At 39.6% G+C, this 18,689-nt stretch overlaps 7 protein-coding genes and 2 non-coding genes across 9 annotated transcripts; 6 read left to right on the top strand and 3 right to left on the bottom strand.

The window, feature by feature from the left end:
- Nucleotides 1-126: 126 nt before the first annotated feature.
- Nucleotides 127-1,344, top strand: RPT6 (proteasome regulatory particle base subunit RPT6; the record flags this gene model as incomplete). The annotated part of the gene is made up of 1 exon (XM_002498901.1): nucleotides 127-1,344. One exon carries the CDS (start codon nucleotides 127-129, stop codon nucleotides 1,342-1,344), a length of 1,218 nt encoding a protein of 405 aa, XP_002498946.1.
- A 460-nt stretch (nucleotides 1,345-1,804) lies between these two features.
- Nucleotides 1,805-5,083, top strand: ZYRO0G22308g (uncharacterized protein; the record flags this gene model as incomplete). The annotated part of the gene is made up of 1 exon (XM_002498900.1): nucleotides 1,805-5,083. The coding sequence occupies one exon, from the start codon at nucleotides 1,805-1,807 to the stop codon at nucleotides 5,081-5,083; it is 3,279 nt and encodes a 1,092-aa protein (XP_002498945.1).
- A 186-nt stretch (nucleotides 5,084-5,269) lies between these two features.
- Nucleotides 5,270-5,947, bottom strand: TYW3 (tRNA methyltransferase TYW3; the record flags this gene model as incomplete). The annotated part of the gene is made up of 1 exon (XM_002498899.1): nucleotides 5,270-5,947. The coding sequence occupies one exon, from the start codon at nucleotides 5,945-5,947 to the stop codon at nucleotides 5,270-5,272; it is 678 nt and encodes a 225-aa protein (XP_002498944.1).
- Nucleotides 5,948-6,130: 183 nt separating this feature from the next.
- GTR2 (Gtr2p) lies at nucleotides 6,131-7,126 on the top strand (the record flags this gene model as incomplete). The annotated part of the gene is made up of 1 exon (XM_002498898.1): nucleotides 6,131-7,126. One exon carries the CDS (start codon nucleotides 6,131-6,133, stop codon nucleotides 7,124-7,126), a length of 996 nt encoding a protein of 331 aa, XP_002498943.1.
- A 139-nt stretch (nucleotides 7,127-7,265) lies between these two features.
- Nucleotides 7,266-7,369, top strand: ZYRO0G22242r. Its single transcript has 2 exons — nucleotides 7,266-7,302; nucleotides 7,326-7,369. It is a non-coding gene; the product is annotated as a tRNA-Leu (tRNA).
- Nucleotides 7,370-7,788: 419 nt separating this feature from the next.
- Nucleotides 7,789-7,892, top strand: ZYRO0G22220r. Its single transcript has 2 exons — nucleotides 7,789-7,826; nucleotides 7,849-7,892. It is a non-coding gene; the product is annotated as a tRNA-Leu (tRNA).
- Nucleotides 7,893-8,256: 364 nt separating this feature from the next.
- MET17 (bifunctional cysteine synthase/O-acetylhomoserine aminocarboxypropyltransferase MET17) lies at nucleotides 8,257-9,594 on the top strand (the record flags this gene model as incomplete). The annotated part of the gene is made up of 1 exon (XM_002498897.1): nucleotides 8,257-9,594. The coding sequence occupies one exon, from the start codon at nucleotides 8,257-8,259 to the stop codon at nucleotides 9,592-9,594; it is 1,338 nt and encodes a 445-aa protein (XP_002498942.1).
- A 149-nt stretch (nucleotides 9,595-9,743) lies between these two features.
- On the bottom strand, nucleotides 9,744-14,456 carry BPT1 (ATP-binding cassette bilirubin transporter BPT1; the record flags this gene model as incomplete). Its single annotated transcript, XM_002498896.1, has 1 exon — nucleotides 9,744-14,456. The coding sequence occupies one exon, from the start codon at nucleotides 14,454-14,456 to the stop codon at nucleotides 9,744-9,746; it is 4,713 nt and encodes a 1,570-aa protein (XP_002498941.1).
- Nucleotides 14,457-15,348: 892 nt separating this feature from the next.
- On the bottom strand, nucleotides 15,349-17,685 carry ACO1 (aconitate hydratase ACO1; the record flags this gene model as incomplete). Its single annotated transcript, XM_002498895.1, has 1 exon — nucleotides 15,349-17,685. One exon carries the CDS (start codon nucleotides 17,683-17,685, stop codon nucleotides 15,349-15,351), a length of 2,337 nt encoding a protein of 778 aa, XP_002498940.1.
- Between the last annotated feature and the right edge of the window lie 1,004 nt (nucleotides 17,686-18,689).

The following is an 18,689-nucleotide window of genomic DNA, read 5'->3' as shown; positions in this document are numbered from 1 at the left end:
TAGTATAGAAAATTCGACGTATATCGTGATTTCAGAATCCATGTTGAAATCTTAAAAGGGTGGCAAACCTGTAAGTTAAATGGTTGATCACTACTTAATGGAAAGCATAAAAGGTCCTGGTTAAGCATGGCAGCCGTTGTTAAGAATTCCAATGTGTCTATGAACACTTATGAAAGTGGTATAAAGCCCTATTTTGAGCAAAAGATTCAGGAAACTGAAATAAACATACGGGCAAAGACTGAGAATTTACGTCGTTTGGAAGCTCAGAGGAATGCTCTGAATGATAAAGTACGTTTCATTAAGGATGAATTACGTCTATTGCAAGAACCAGGCTCCTACGTGGGAGAAGTGATAAAAGTTGTCAGTGATAAGAAAGTTTTGGTTAAAGTTCAACCAGAGGGTAAATACATTGTGGACATCTCAAAAGATATTAATATAAAGGATTTGAAACCATCACAAAGGGTATGTCTGAAGAGTGATTCTTATACTTTACACAAAATTTTAGAAAATAAGGCAGATCCTCTGGTTTCATTAATGATGGTGGAAAAGGTACCTGATTCAACTTATGATATGCTCGGTGGGTTAACTAAACAGATTAAAGAAATTAAAGAAGTCATTGAGTTGCCTGTGAAACATCCAGAGTTGTTTGAAAGCTTGGGTATTACACAACCTAAGGGTGTAATTCTTTATGGCCCACCAGGTACTGGTAAGACCCTTTTGGCAAGAGCAGTCGCACATCATACCGATTGTAAATTTATCAGAGTCAGTGGTGCAGAATTAGTACAAAAATACATTGGTGAAGGTTCACGTATGGTTCGTGAATTATTCGTTATGGCAAGAGAAAATGCACCATCAATTATCTTTATGGATGAAATTGATTCTATCGGTTCAAGTCGTGTGGAAGGCTCAGGTGGTGGTGATTCTGAAGTGCAAAGAACTATGTTAGAATTGCTCAACCAGCTGGACGGGTTTGAGACTTCCAAAAACATTAAGATCGTTATGGCAACAAATAGATTAGATATCCTTGATCCTGCATTGTTAAGACCAGGTAGAATTGACAGAAAGATCGAATTCCCACCTCCAACAGTTGCGGCAAGGACGGAAATTTTAAGAATCCATTCTCGTAAGATGAACTTAACTCGTGGTATCAACTTGAGGAAAATTGCAGAGAAGATGAACGGTTGTTCAGGTGCTGATGTTAAGGGTGTCTGTACTGAAGCGGGGATGTACGCCTTGAGAGAGAGAAGAATACACGTTACACAAGAAGATCTGGAATTAGCTGTCGGTAAGGTAATGAATAGAAACCAAGAAACCGCCATCTCATCTGCCAAATTATTCAAATAATCATATATATCATTTCAATATTGTAATACGATCGTTATTATCATCATGACATACGAAGAAAATTTTTGTGCGTCGCCTTTGAAAAATTTTTCGATTCTTTCCCTAGTATCAAAAAAAAAAATATCATCACATCTCTTTAAATCCTAAAAGGTTTGGACCACTATTAACAAGGAGACTTGAACCAATTAAAAGAAGGTCTACAGGGGATTCAAAGGTTACAGTTATTCCTTATCTGAATTCAAAGACCTCAATTTTATCTCTTTAATTCTTTCCATTCCTTCTGCAAAAGAAACTTTTAATCCCGAAATCATTAAAGGATTGATTTGATTCTAAGCAGGAAGAACACTCAGAGAATAGTAGGTTATTTTCCAGGAGAATAGTACTAAGGAATTAAATTGACGTTACGTTCTTTAATTTTTTTTTTATTTTTGCATTTTGAATTGATAGAAGACCATCAATCATGTCTGATGAATTGAAATCGCAGTCTTCTCAAGCATCGGTTCCTGATCAACAGCAGCAACAGCAGCAATCTGGAACTGGCTTTGAACAGACTCCGCCACCACAACATCAGCAGCAACATCACCAATCACATCCATATCATTACCATGGTGGGAATAATAACTATTCACAACGAGGTGGTAGAAATGGACATCACAACAATAATAGACAAGGCCAGCAAAGAGGTGGAAGATATGGATCCAGTAAATATAATTCTTATTCCAACAATTCAGGTCAATACAACAGATACAATAATGGTGTAGGAAATGGCAATAGAAACTATAACGGTGGTTATAAATCTCACAGAGGTTCCATGAATCCTTCTGCTGCCGCTACAGCAATGAATATGCAATGGCCAGGTTATTACAACAGTCCTCCAATCTATTACGTTCCACCACAATTAGTACCTACAGCTGATGCTGCCGCTGCCGCTGCTGCTGGTTCTAGTCCAGCTCCTGGTGGCCCTTCAACAGATGTATCTTCTTCAAGTTCACCCACTTCTTCAGTCTCTGGTGCTTCTACACCTCAACCTAAGAAGATAGAAATTACAACTAAGACTGGTCAACATTTGGATTTGAGTGCCCTTCACAATCAACAATCAGGTATTACAACACCACCAAACAATAGTAGTAACAACACTGCTGCCAGTAATAGTAATGATAATGATAATGATGCCAGTAATAATAAGGGAGAGCCATCTAATTCATCAGATAGCACGCCACAACCGGCTGGGAAGAAAGATGAAAATCCATCCCAAGAGAAAGATGCTAGTAAAGAAGACGCAGAGAAGACTAAAAGAGAATTTTTAGAACAGATTAAACTTCGTAAACAAGCTATGGAGAGGAAGAAGCAGGAAGAGGCTTTGAAGAAACAAGAAGAAGCTTTGAAGAAACAAGAAGAAGAGAATAGGGCTAAACAGCCTGCTCCCGCACCCGCTCCTGCTCCTGCTCCTGCTCCTCAAGTGTCTTCTGAGGACAAGCCCGCAAAGGAAACTTCTAAGGAGGCAGAGGAACCACCTAAAGATACCGCGACTTCCGCTTCCTCTGCTGCACCTGTACCTGCACCTGCACCTTCATCTCCTGTTACTCCTGCTTCGTCCACTGATAATGGATCCGATGCTGCTGCAGCCACTGTTCCTAGCTCCAGTGAACAAGAACAACAGCAACAACAAGAAGTACCAGCTCAACAACCTAAAAGTGGTACATATGCTGCAAAACTTGCTGTGATAAAACAACAAAAGGCACAGGAGGCCGCTGCTAAAGCTGAGAGTGAGAAACCGGAACAACCAGTGGAACAACCAGCTGAACAAGTGCAAAAGACTGAAGAACAACCACAACAAAAAGCTGAGGAAACTCAGGAAGAGCAGACTCAAGAGGCACCAGCACCTGAAGAGCAAGAAACTACACAGCCGTCCGTTAATCCTCCAGCTGGTGCTGCCCCAGAGCCATCATCTGAAAACCTTGCTGGTGAAGATGTTAACTCAGCGCCAGCCGGTAGCGCTGCTGCAGAAGAGGCCACACCATCTACTGCTGGTACGGCTGCTCCTGATGCTGCTGAAAATGAAGAGAGTGGTGCTGACGATTCTACTGTGGGTACCATGTCACAGTTATTGGAAAGGCTAAAAACTGCCGATCCTATCGAGGACGTTTACTCTTTTGAATATCCTGAAAATGTGGAGCGTCCAGATCCTAAATACAAGAGTATCAAGAGAAAATACACCTATGGCCCTACTTTCCTACTCCAATTTAAGGATAAGGTCAGAGCTAAGCCTGATGAAGAATGGGTGCAACAATCAATTTCTAAGATTGTCATAACACCTGCCATGATGAAATTGGGTAAACCAAGAGATGCTGGTGGCTTCGGAGGTGGACCCGGTGGTCGTGGTGGTGATTTCAGAAAGAGTGCTTCTTTGAGAAACATGGAAGGCAGATCTAACTCCAGAAGTTCATCTAAGAAGAAGTCTAAGAGAATGATGGATGACAGAAAGTCTAACAGACCTTACACTTCTAGAAGAGACAGAGAAAGGACTTCTGAAAGGGAAGCCGAGGAACAAAGAAAGGAAGATGAGAAAGCAAAGGAAGAAGTTAAACCATTGATTCCTAGTGCTAATAGATGGGTTCCAAAGTCTAAATTGAAGAAAGCCGCTGAAAAGAAATTGGCACCTGATGGAGTTACTGAACTACTTGAAAAGGAAGATGCTGAAAGAAAGATGAAGTCATTATTGAACAAATTGACATTAGAAATGTTTGACCAAATTTCATCTCAAATTTTACAAATTGCCGATCAATCTAAGTGGGAAAAGCAAGGTGAAACTCTGAAGGTTGTCATTGAACAGGTTTTCCATAAGGCATGTGATGAACCTCACTGGTCATCTATGTATGCACAATTGTGTGGTAAGGTTGTTAAGGAATTGAATCCAGAGATTGCAGATGAAACTAATGAAGGTAAGACAGGTCCAAAATTGGTCTTACACTATTTGGTTGCAAGATGTCATGAAGAATTCGAGAAAGGTTGGACTGATAAATTACCTACGAAGGAAGACGGTTCACCTTTAGAACCTGAAATGATGTCTGACGAATATTACAAATTGGCCGCTGCCAAGAGAAGAGGTCTTGGTTTGGTGCGTTTCATTGGTTTCTTGTACCGTTTGAACTTATTGACAGGTAAGATGATGTTTGAATGTTTCCGTAGACTAATGAAGGATCTAAACAATGCACCAAGTGAGGAAACTTTAGAATCTGTGGTAGAATTGTTGAACACTGTGGGTGAACAATTCGAAACTGACAGTTTCAGTGCTGGTCAAGCTACATTGGAAGGTTCTGCTCTACTGGATAGCTTGTTTGCTACCTTGCAAGATATCATTGATGAGTCTAAGATTTCTAGTAGAATGAAGTTCAAATTGATTGATATCAGAGAATTGAGAGAAGATAAGAATTGGGACAGCAACAAGAAGCAGGATGGTCCAAAGACTATTCAACAGATCCACGAAGAAGAGAAGGAACGTCTAATGAAGAATAACAACTCAAGATCTAATTCTAGACGTGTGAACAACTCTATGGGTGGTAGATCTTCCTCAAGAAGGGAGAATCCATCTATGTCAAAGGATAGTTTCATTTCTACTAGATCCGCATCTTTGAGACATCCACAAAAATCCTCTCAAAAGGAAGAACCACGCAAACCTGAAAAATCCGCAACTAACATGTTCAGTGCCCTGATGGATTCCAATGAGGACGAAGAATAAGCATGAAAGTTTGCATTTGACTTTTAATTCTCACTCTCTAATGTGTTACTAATAGACTCATATTTTTATGAGTGTTACTATTTGTTTTCTTCCAAAATATATCTGTACATTGTTATTTATCTACATGTCCTTATTACGATAACTTCACAGCTGGTTTTTATGTAGTACTTGCGTTGTATAATAATATTAGAACAGTTCATTTTTTATCCTATCGTGTAAGGCCTCCATCTTCCGTGTATTATCTTGAAATTTGGATAAGCTCAAATCATCTAGTATTTTGACGTATTGTTTAGACACATACAACTTAATCGCATCGGTCTCTTGATCGTAGTATCCTATCGGTGTGTCTAGCTTAATATTAATTCTAAGTGCAACTAAATTGTTTGATCCTATACCGCTTTCTCTAAACCCACATGCCATGGCGGTGTTGTACAATTTGGACGCAGTATTGAAATCTCTGCATTTGACATGAAGTATAAATGGTTCGAATTTGTACAAAACGAGCCTCGTATCCTCATTCAAAGAACCAGTGGCGGCTTCCATCACCTTAGTATTATTTAGATCAATCTTATCCATCCAATTGGGCACATCTTGGTAATTATGTGTAACAAATAACCATCTACCACCTTCACCTTTACCACCAGTCTTAATTTTACCTTTATGAAATTTAGTTCCCTCTACAAACACGCTTACTCTTCCTGAGCATGATGAAGTCGTCACCATGTCTTGGTGAGAATTAATGAGGTCTATTATCGGTATGCAAAGTACATCGATGTCTCCTTTTGGTGATAAGTCTGGCTTCTCAGAGTCAATACCAGTGAGTATGGATGCTTTCTTCTGATCAAACGGATTTTGGCGAACCATCTTGAAGTGATTCTTTAGCAGGTTTCTACCACTTCAATTGCCTTGAGAAACCTTTTATACTTCAACTTTTGTCTAAGCACATTAGAAATCGATTGAAAAAAGTTCTTGTTAAAGGGCTACAACCTTCCCTTCACTGCCACAGAAAAAGCACCAAGAGGAATTCCCAAGAGGATTAATGACAAGATGAATGGTAACACTACTGATAAGGATGAATCCAAGGCAATGATCCTTTTGCTTGGATTGAGAAGAGGTGGTAAATCTTCCATTTGTAAAGTTCTTTTCCATAATATGCAACCCTTAGACACACTTTACTTGGAGTCAACATCGAACCCCACCATGGAACATTTTTCTACGCTGATTGATTTAGCAGTCATGGAGTTACCAGGTCAATTGAATTATTTTGAACCAAGCTATGATTCTGAGAGACTTTTCAAAAGTGTTGGTGGATTAGTTTACGTTATTGATTCTCAAGATGAATATATGAATGCAATCACCAATCTAGCGATGATTATAGAATATGCGTACAAAGTTAACCCTACCATAAACATTGAAGTCTTGATCCATAAAGTCGATGGGTTGAGTGAAGATTTCAAAATTGATGCACAACGTGATATAATGCAACGCACAGGTGAAGAGTTACTTGAATTAGGATTAGATGGTGTACAAGTATCATTTTATCTGACATCCATTTTCGACCACTCCATTTACGAGGCATTCTCTAGAATTGTTCAAAAATTAATACCAGAGTTATCATTTTTGGAGAATATGTTAGATAACTTGATTCAGCATTCCAAGATTGAAAAGGCGTTTCTATTTGATATCAATTCCAAAATTTATGTTTCCACAGATTCTAGTCCCGTGGATATTCAAATGTATGAAGTTTGTGCAGAGTTTGTTGACGTTACCATTGATCTTTTTGATTTGTACAAAAGTTCACAGCAAGTGGATAGGAACGGTAAAGCCATTCAAGCACGTCCTCGTGAACTGAAAAATGTGTCACAATTGGGTAATGGTGTGATACTTTATTTAAGACAGATGATTCGTGGATTAGCTTTAGTTGCTGTGATTAGACCTAACGGATCTGATATGGAGAGTTGTTTGACTGTTGCTGATTACAATGTTGATATTTTTAAGAAGGGTTTAGAGGAAATTTGGGCTAATTCAAGAATTTCTACATAGTTTATTTAATATTAGTAGATGTAATGGACTATTTTACTAAATTACTTTGTCCCAAGTAGATCGGTATGTGTCTTTTCATTTGACCTTGCAGTTTTGATTGGTACGCTTATACAAATCTATTGAAATCGGACTTTAAACAGAGAGTTTGGCCGAGTGGTTAAGGCGTCAGATTTAGGTTTACTACCTAGAAACCGGAGTTCTCTGATATCTACGGATGCAAGGGTTCGAATCCCTTAGCTCTCATTATTTTTTTTTAAAGATTCATATTTCCAAATAATTATTAAAACGTAGACTGACCAATGCTGTAGCATCAGCAGTCTCAATTAAAATGTTCTCTGTGACTTATATCTACGTTAGCCCGAGAACCGCTGTTTACATAGGGACCTCGTTTTCATGTTTAACGTTTCGCTCTTGAAAAGATACATCTAGTCACACTTACTCAACCTACAAGACAAACATAACCATAAATGTACCATAATACACTACACCATACAGCCATTCCGAACTAAAATGAAATACGGATTGTGAATATCGCCCTGCACCCATATATAACCGCTAACTAAGAAGGACGCCATTGGCTAGCAGAGATGGCTTCTACAACGCATGAACATCTTACAATTATGTGCCCCCTTCTGAATCTTTTCTATCACAACAGTTTCTATGAGAGTTTGGCCGAGTGGTTTAAGGCGTCAGATTTAGGTTTACTACCTAAAGACCGAAATCTCTGATATCTACGGATGCATGGGTTCGAATCCCATAGCTCTCATTTTTTATTTTTTCATTTTCAACACACTTACCAAAAGAACGCCACAGTAGTCACGCACGTGAAGTATCACTGATAAAATATCACATATATTCAAAGACCATCTGACTTTTCACTTCAACTGTGGTGGCTACGCATTGTCAATTGATAGTCAATGCTTTAGCTCTACGATGGTGATTCCTTTGCCATGCTCACTTAGTAGGATATTATCAGGAACTCAAAAGGGTAAGTAGACACATCGTACCTTCTTGCTTGAAATTCTATATAAAAAGGTGGATAAAATCGGTTCAATTGTGTTTTAGTTCGTTTAGTCCTAAACATTCTCGAGAATAAGATTCCTCTAGAGTGCTATAATCCTCGATACACAATGCCTTCTCATTTCGATACTATTCAATTGCACGCTGGTCAAGAAGACCCAAGCGAACACTCTAACAGACCAAGAGCTGTCCCCATCTATTCTACCACATCATACGTTTTTGATGATTCTAAACATGGTTCCCAACTATTTGGTTTAGAAACTCCTGGTTATATCTATTCCCGTATTATGAACCCAACTGCAGACGTTTTCGAAAGAAGAATTGCAGCTCTTGAAGGTGGTGTTGGTGCGTTGGCGGTTTCATCCGGTTTGGCAGCTCAAACTCTAGCAATTACCGGTTTAGCTCATGCTGGTGATAACATCGTCTCTACATCATACCTTTACGGTGGTACTTACAACCAATTCAAAATCGCTTTCAAGAGATTTGGTATCGAAAGTAGATTCATTGAAGGTGATGATCCAAGTGGTTTAGAAGCACAAATTGATGAAAGAACAAAGGCCGTTTATCTAGAGACCATCGGTAACCCAAAATACAATGTTCCTGATTTTGAGAAGATCGTTGCCATTGCTCATAAACATGGTGTCCCAGTTGTGGTTGATAACACTTTCGGTGCCGGTGGTTACTACTGTCAACCAATTAAACACGGTGCTGATGTCGTTGTTCACTCCGCAACCAAATGGATTGGTGGCCACGGTACTACAATTGGTGGTGTTATCGTTGACTCCGGTAACTTCCCATGGAAGGAATACCCAAAGAAATTCCCACAATTTTCTGAACCTTCTGAAGGTTACCATGGTTTAGTTTTTAACGAAGCATTGGGTAACCAAGCATTCATTGGTCATGTTAGAGCTGAATTGCTAAGAGATTTGGGTCCTTCACTAAGTCCATTTGCAGCTTTCCTACTCCTACAAGGTTTAGAAACTTTATCCTTAAGAGCAGAAAGACATGCTTCTAACGCACTAAAATTGGCTCAATGGTTAGAGAAGTCTCCTTACGTCTCATGGGTTTCTTACCCAGGTCTACCAAACCACTCTCATCATGCTAATGCAAAGAAATACTTGACAAATGGTTTCGGTGGTGTCCTATCCTTCGGTGCAAAGGATTTACCTGATAACCCAGAGGAAAAGGAAAATCCATTCAAAGCTGCTGGTGCTCAAATCAGCGACAACTTGGAGCTGGCTTCTAACCTTGCAAACGTCGGTGATTGTAAGACTTTGGTTATTGCACCTTATTTCACTACTCACTTGCAATTAAACCATGAAGAAAAATTGGCTGCAGGTGTCTCCAAGGATTTGATCCGTGTCTCTGTTGGTACAGAATTCATCGACGATATTATTGCAGACTTTGAACAATCTTTCAAGAAGGTTTACGGTGACAAAAAACCATGAAGGGTGTTGAGGGAAAAAGCAGTTCATGACTAATATTGGTTCCTGCCATGCAACGATAGATAAACTTTGATACTAGAATGTAAATATACACATATGCAAAGTAAAACGTATACTTAATCTTTTTTGTTCTACTATTAGTTAATTTTTGTTCATTTGCTGTTATTCTTTTTGTCTAAATAACCGCCCTTTTGACAGAGACCGTAAAACAGAGACTTTTCATCTTTGAGAAGGGTGTCAGGAGATTCAAACTCTTTAACTTCACCTTTATCAAGGACCAAAATTTTATCACTATCGAGAACGGTATCGATTCTGTGTGCAATTGTTAAAATCGTCTTATCTTGAAATTCATTTCTAATGGTTTCTTGAATGATTTGGTCAGTTTCCATATCAACAGCGGCCGTTGCTTCATCAAGAACTAAAACCTTAGACTTACTTAGTAAAGCTCTTGACAGACATAACAATTGTCTTTGACCCATCGACATATTGTTACCATTTTCGCTTATCTTAACATCAAGCGCCGAAATTTCATCTTCAGGTGATGATTTATCTGGGTCTTCGTCCGTCATCATCTTGATAATATGTGGTTTCAAATGTGCCAATTCAACGGCTTTCCAAATCTCCTGCACAGAATATTGATTGAAAGGATCCAAATTACTACGAACGGTACCTTCAAATGCTTGGGCATCTTGTGGAATAATTGAAAGATGGCTTCTTAAGTCATAAAGACCAATCTTCGAAATATCAACACCATCAATTTCAATAGAGCCTCCAGTGCTTTCTAACAATCTGAATAGTGCTAACGAAAGTGAAGATTTACCAGCACCGGTTCTACCAACAACACCAATTTTTTCCCTAGGTTTGATGCTCAAATTAATCTTTTTCAAAACAGGATCCAATTCAGGTCTATACTTGGTAGAATAATCCTTGAAGATGATCTCACCCATAGATGGCCACGATTTTTCAGGTCTGGATGATTCAATAATGGCTGGTGCTTCAGATGGTAATTGACAATATTCATATATTCTTTCAACAGAGATAATATTGGTTTCAATCATGGTAGTCATTCTCACGATCCACATCAAAGAATTGGTAACCTGTAGAACATAACTCATCAACAATCCGACCAGACCAGCGGTCATCTGCTTTTTCGTACCGATAGTAGCAAGTGTTAACAATGCAGTAATTAGTACCATTGCACCACCAATGATCTGTAAACGAATAGATAACCATCTATTGGTAGATCTCAAATTGAATTGAGCATCAATTTGAAATTGAGTCTTGTTGAAATTTAAAAAGTGAAATCTTTCGGAATGTCTGAAAGCGGTGATAACCATATGTCCACCAAGGGTTTCACTGAACAATGACATAATTGGGGAGAAAGCAGTACTGGACAACCTCTTTAATTCTCTGCTCAAAGTCACATAAAATACCTGGTAGTAGACATAAACCACTAACAAACCAGCGTTGAAAACCAAGAACCATGGCATATTGTATCCAATCAAAAGAATCGTAACAAAATAATCTAAGACACACTTGAAGAAGAATGCAAAATTGTATTTTAAATTACGGTCTACAGTACTCATATCAGAAGAGAATCTATTAATGATTCTGCCGATAGGTGTACTTTCAAAAAATCCCATAGGACTCTTCAACACGGATACTGCCATCTTATTATGTAAGACTTTGGATCCTCTGATAGAAGAGTACAACAGAATGATGACAGCTCTTATATTGTCGAAAGCCGCCGAGGAGATACCAAGCAACGCGTAGATACCAACAAATTTCCATAGATCCTTATTGCTGCCATTCTTTTGATTCGATTCCGACCAATACTTTAACCAGAAATTTTCTGATACTTCAAATACTCTACCAAGTAACATGATAAGGAAGAACAAAATCACACCGAACAAACCACAGGCTTTAATATAGAAAAGATATACCTCTTTTTTAACACGTCCTTGCTCTGATTTTTCTTCGTTTTTCTCCTTAGGTTTTTGTAATTCATTGATTTCCATGCTTGGTTTAGCTCTAAATGTTGCAATGGAAGCTCTTCTTGAATTAATGTCCAGCAACTCATCTGCGTCAACTGTTCCAGCCGCTTGAAGAGATACAATAGAATCTGCAGAACTTTGAGACGCTTGTATTTTGGAAGGTTCTTCAAAATCTTCGCTGATACTATGCGAATCATTTTCCTCATCTTTCTTCTTATCGCTTGGGTTCTCTGCAAAAGTATCAAATTCCTTGATCAATTTTTGAAGGACAGAATCATCTCCTCTTGAGACAGCCTGTTCATAAGTACCTTCTTCAACAATACGGCCACCCTGAAGAGCGTAAATCATGTTAGAATGTTTGAGCACAGAAACTGCATTGGTTGTCAAAATAATTGTCTTATGCTTCAACAAACCATTTTCCTCACCCAAAACCTTATCAATAATGTTTTTACTGACCTCAGCATCTACCGCCGACAGAATATCGTCCATCAGATATAAATCAGCCCTGGAATAAACAGCCCTAGCAAGAGACAAGCGCGCCTTTTGACCACCCGACAAAGAAATACCTTTTTCACCGACCAGAGTTTCATCACCTTCGGATAATATTTTCAAATCAGGGATCAACTGACATGCCTTGATTGTCAAATTGTAGTAGGTCTCATCATATCTGTGTCCGAATAAAATGTTATCTTTGATACTAGCGTTCATAACCCATGGTGCTTGAGGACAGTAGGCCACTGATCTAGCTCTCACCAAAATTTCAGGAGAAATAAATTCCTTGGGTCCACTTCTACATGGGAGCTGACCTAAGATCGCTCTCAAAAGAGTTGACTTACCGGATCCTACTCTACCGACAACACATGTAAGCGCTCCCTTCTTAGCTTCGAAGTGATCGATATTTTCTAATGCCACTTGAGAGCTCCCCACATTAGCTTCCTCATCGTTACTCTTCAAGGTTTTTTCAGATTGCCATAGGAAAGTAGCGTTATTCACTTCAATTGTTGGCTTGGGTCCATCAACCTCATCCTTCAATTCATGAATGAATGAATCGTCCAAATTCTCAGTTTGTAAAAATGTTCTAACTCTGCCCATCGATACTTTAGTTTCAATGATATCGGTGATGGCATTGGGCACTGAATAAATAGCATCATTCAAAATCTCGAATAAAGAAAGGGCCGGGAAAACGATTTCTGGTGATAAAGGTGATGAACTGATTAGAGAAAACAACAGGAATGTTGAACAACTGACCATTAGAGGGACACAGTTCCACGCAAATGTAATCAAAGTTTCCACAACACCCATTTTGGCGAAATTTTTAATCTCTAAATCATTTCTAACATGATTCAATCTTTGTAACATGGGTTTTTCCCAAGCGTACAACTTGATGGATTTCATAGAGTTTAATATTTCGGTAGTAGCTCTAATTCTAGCGTCCTTATATTTCATTTGAACTTTGTACAAAGATTCCACTCTTCTAGAGAGGTACGAATTAATAGGAAGCATGATAGTTAGAGTCACCAATCCAGCGACGGCAGCAGCACCCAACAGAAAGTAAAGGGATGACAATACAACAATAATGGTTAGAGGTGCACTAAACATCACTTGGCAATCTTCGAAGAACATTTGAATCCGTGGAGTATCGACCGAGGCCAAATTCAAGATGTCACCAGTAGAATTTTTGTCACGAGCCGCCAATGTAATACGCAAGGATTTCTGGTAAATCAGCGAGATTAATGCACCTTTCATACCCAAACCAGCTTCAAACATGTAGATGAAGTATTGATTTTGCAAGAAGGTGGAAAGCACCGTTAGAACGAAAAGGGATACGGCAATAAAGACACCATGCAATGGAGGGTAGGGTGAATTAGCATCGAAATTGAAACACATGATGAACAGCATGAGGAACTGTGGTTTAATGGCATCTAGTACCTCTCTAATAGTTTCTAAAACGATACCAGTGATCAACGGTTTACCAAAAACCTTGATTAATGCTCTAAATAGAGAATTTCTACCGGACCACGTCTCCTTTTCCCAATTAGATCTTAATCTTTCAGCTAAGTCCTCCACATTCAAATTAATTGGCGGGATGGGTAAATTGTTCACATCTCTTAGTTTACCGTGTTGGTAAGTTTCAGAAATTAGAGGATTCATCCATGTGTAAGTTAATTTCGAAAAAAAGTTTGGAGTTGGGTACAATTTCTCCTCTTCATAGTAATCTTGCAATTCCTTAGCGGGTTCGTAGAAGCACGAATCATAAACCAAGATAGCTAGACCATTGATTAAAAGTGCCAACTCTGAAATTGTACCACCACGACCACGGACTAGGTTGTAATTTTCATTAGAAAGATGTCCTGCTCTTTGACAAACTTGGAAGGCTAAAATGATACATTGGAAGGCAAAATAGAGAAGTTGATTGCTGACGGCACAATAACTTTTACAAAATTGCAAATATTGGGTTGGCAAAGAGACGAAAACCAGGTATCCGAAATTTAACCAAAGGGCGTATTTCAAAACAGATGTGTATTGAGCACTGGCAGAATAAACAATCGATAATTGGATCACAGTTAAGACCACTTGTAAACCCACATTACTCAAATGTACCAAAAATTGTGAAGGAACTGACCTCCAAGATTGATATTTGAAATTGGGTGGAACTTTGTCAGTTTTTGACAATTTCCATAACTGAAATAATCCAAGGGGGATTAAATGAAGGTTTAACATGACGATGACGAGTGCCAAAAAACACGGATTTAACGCATTGGTCTCATTATCGATGTAAGGCCTATAACCATACTTACAGGTAGCCGCCTTTGTAGAATTCATGACAATCTGAGACGCAAGCGTTGGCGATTCCATTTGAAATGGATTCATACTGATGCTTCTCTTACTTTTTAAGAGGGAAGTAAAAAGTTAACTACTTGTTACAACCGCCCTTTTAACTACTTGTTGCAATCGCCCTTCTAATCAGTTTTTGCAACCTTCTGAAAGAATATGGAAAAGTCGATGAAAAAAGGACAAACGATGGATGTAGTAATATGTAGCGAAGTTGATAACTGATAAGCGTGTTGTAACTCACAGCTTTTTTTAGGTGTCTTCTTTTTCCATCCAGTCTAGTCCTATTTGACTATTAGAGGAGATCGATAACGATGTGAATTATGTTTGAATAGCCTGTATGACACTTTCCCTCTATTCTTTTATATGTTCAGGGGCCTAGTCAAGTTTTTTTTGAAGTAAAGCCCTAACTCCGTTTTCATGTACAACGTTCGAAGTGTTGCCAAGACGAAAATTAGTACAATTTGGAAAATTTGTAATATGAGCAACCGGATCGAACTTTGTACCGAGAGCTGTTCGTTCTAATAACCAAGTTATATATATATATATATATATATACGTGCATATTTAACAATTCAGTGCCGCATATGTATATATGCACCCCCTCCCAGAAAAAAAAAAAAAAGAGGATCAATGACACTGATAAGGTAATGTTATGATGGTGCTTCACTACCAAGATGATGATGCTGTAAAAGAGTACGATAATGTAATAACGATAATGATAATAATGAATTGTAATGATAACAATAAATAAATAAATATAAATAATATCAATGGTAGCAGTGATGCAATTCTCGCTGCTTAATGATGAGGAGGTAACATTAATAAATTAATTACAGTGACATTGACACTTCATCCCGCTTTCGTCTTCGGTTAATTGAACGTAAAAGAATATTTGTTGTGCATTTTTCATATGATTTCATCACTCCATTTATCTGATCTTGTCGTTCTTGATCTTGTTCAAAGCAGAACCAGATCTGAACCATTCAATTTGTTCCTCGTTGAAAGTGTGAGTCAATGGACAGTCCCAAGCTTCACCGTTTTCTGGGTGAACTCTCAAGGTCAAGTCCTTGCCAGGAGCAAATTCGGTTAAGCCAAGGACATCAACCTTGTCGGTTGGGTTGATCTTGTCGTAGTCAGCTGGGTTCTTGAAGTACAATGGCAATAGACCCTGTTTCTTCAAGTTAGTTTCGTGAATACGGGCAAAAGATTTAGTGATGATGGCGAAACCACCCAAGTATCTTGGTTCCAAGGCAGCGTGTTCACGAGAAGAACCTTCACCAAAGTTTTCATCACCGATGACAACCCATTTGATACCTTGGTCTCTGTAGTCTCTAGCGGTGTCAGGAACACCCTTGTATTCACCAGTGTAGACGTTTCTCACACTGTTGGCCTTCTTGTTCTCAGCGTTGATAGCACCAATCATATAGTTGTTAGAAATGTTCTGCAAGTGACCTCTGTATTTCAACCATGGACCGGCCATAGAAATGTGGTCAGTGGTGGTCTTACCGAAGGCCTTGATCAAGATTGGCATGTTGGTGGCATCCTTACCATCCCAAGCGTCGAATGCATCTAGCAATTGCAAACGGTCAGAGGTTGGAGAAACCTTAACTGAAACTTGAGAACGGTCCTTTGGTGGGGCTTGGTAAGTGTCTTTACCTTGGTCGTAACCCTTTGGTGGCAAACCAACACCTTGAGGTGGTTGCAACAAGAATTCGTTACCATCCTTGTCCTTCAACTTATCGGTCATTGGGTTAAATCTCAAATCACCAGCGATGGCGAAGGCGACAACCAAATCTGGAGATGCGACAAAGGAGTGAGTTTCTGGGTTACCATCGTTTCTGGAGGTGAAGTTTCTGTTGAAAGAAGAAACAATAGAGTTCTTTTCACCCTTCTTGATGTCTTGACGATCCCATTGACCAATACATGGACCACAGGCGTTGGCCAAGACGATACCACCGAAATCGGTGAAAGTGTCTAATTGACCATCACGAGCAATGGTAGCTCTAACTTGTTCGGAACCTGGGGTCACGGTGAACATGGACTTAGCCTTTAGACCGTGAGAAGCAGCATCCTTGATGATAGAAGCAGCTCTAGTCATATCTTCGTAGGAAGAGTTAGTACAAGAACCGATTAGACCAACTCTGACATCAAGAGGCCAGTTGTTTTGAACGGCAACCTCCTTCATCTTAGAGATTGGAGTAGCCAAATCTGGGGTGAATGGACCGTTGACGTAAGGTTCCAATTCGGACAAGTTGATTTCGATCAATTCGTCGTACTCAGCACCTTCATCGGCGGACAACAAATCGTTCTTGTACAATTTGGCGAATTCAGCAATCTTACCTCTTCTGGTAGCATCCAAGTAGTCAATCATAGACTTGTTGAATGGGAAGACAGAAGTAGTAGCACCGATTTCAGCACCCATATTACAGATGGTACCCATACCAGTAGCGGAGAAGGTGTCAACACCGTCACCGAAGTACTCAACAATCTTACCGGTACCACCCTTGACGGTAGTAATACCAGCAAGCTTCAAGATGATGTCCTTTGGAGAAGCCCAGCCGTTCATTCTACCGGTCAACTTAACACCCAAAATCTTTGGAGCCTTCAATTCCCATGGCAAATCGGACATAACATCGACGGCATCAGCACCACCGACACCAATAGCCAATTGACCCAAACCACCAGCGTTTGGAGTGTGAGAATCGGTACCGATGATCAAGGCACCTGGGAATGCATAGTTTTCTAGAACGATTTGGTGAATGATACCAGAACCTGGACCCCAGAAACCCATGTTGTACTTGGAGGTAGCGGAAGCCAAGAAATCGTAAACTTCCTTGTTTAGTTCCTTAGCTCTAGCCAAATCCTTTTCACCACCAATTTGAGCTTGAATCAAGTGGTCACAGTGAACTGTAACTGGCTTGGCGACCTCTGGCAAACCAGCGGACATGAATTGAAGAATGGCCATTTGAGCGGTAGCATCTTGACATGCAACACGGTCTGGTCTCAATTTCAAATAGGTTTGACCTCTAACAACGTCTTGACCTTCAGGGTTGTCCAAGTGACCGTAAAGAATCTTTTCAGCATAGGTCAATGGTCTATTTAATCTGTTCTTGACAGTTTCCACGTTCTTGATGTTTTCCTTGTAGTTGATGAAAGCGTGATCTTCCAACAAGTTTTGGTGAACCTTACTGTCTCTAGTCAAACCAGAGACAGTTGCTAAACCACGGCTCAATGATCTCCTCAAAGTGGCACGTGCAGACAACATCCTGATGCTGTTGATTGGTTGATGGAGATTTATACTTTAGGGTCGAAAGGTAACGCAGTAAGAAGAAAGATAATACCAAGAAATGAATTGAGTTAAAACTCAATAAACGGAGATGAGGGAAAGAGCAAGCTTATATATATTAAAATGAAAAATTTTCTGTCTCCCCGACCTTCTCCCTTTTTAGTTTACACCAATTATACTCCGTCCAGTTAAAATTTACGTTTTCTCCTCATCTCAGAAGGATCACCAAAATACAATAGAGTGTAGTAGTGGTAAAGGGTATCATTCGTTGAGAATTGCTTAAAAAAACTCGTAGGGGTGAGCATGGGGGAAAAGGAGAATAGTAGTTGTAATGGGCGGCTCAAAAGAACGACAAAAAAAAAAAGAATTCGAGCATGACCGTTACATTTAACGGTTCGGAGCCGAAACGGAGCTTGTGAAATCGGGCCCGAGTACGGAAAACTGCGTCGATTTCGGCACCGGACACGGATGCGGTCCCGATCTCGGATAAAAGGATATCGGAGTTTGCAGCTTGGGGTGTTGGTGTGTTGTTGCTCTGGAGACGGCACGGCATGGCATGGTACGACGTGAGCGAACCGCGGACGAGGGCGAGACGCGGAGGGCTATCCTGGTGTTTAGTACTATCAATCTTAAGACGAGTGGGGTATATTACATGTTGAAGAAGAGGATTTTGAATCCTCGTGGTACATACAGTTGGGACAGCCAATAGAGAGCAACGGCGCCGGCGACGAATGAAGCACGGTGCATTCAAAATAAAAAGTATAATGCTACGGTAAGAGCCCAGTAATAAGATTACTTAATTGGCTAACTGATGCAAGAATATGATTCGTTTGAGCTATATCTCAGGTCTATCTGGATCTATGACCCCATTATATTTTAATTTCTTATGAGGTCCCCTTGCAACGCAATCATCTTGATTTACAAACACGTATTCGCCTGCCGCTAACGATATTTCCTGCCTCTCTTAGACTGGCCTGGCTTTC

Source organism: Zygosaccharomyces rouxii (assembly GCF_000026365.1).
Source record: "Zygosaccharomyces rouxii strain CBS732 chromosome G complete sequence".
NCBI lineage: Eukaryota > Fungi > Ascomycota > Saccharomycetes > Saccharomycetales > Saccharomycetaceae > Zygosaccharomyces > Zygosaccharomyces rouxii.
Note: the sequence above shows the minus strand (reverse complement) of the source record. Positions and strands in the feature narration are given on the sequence as shown.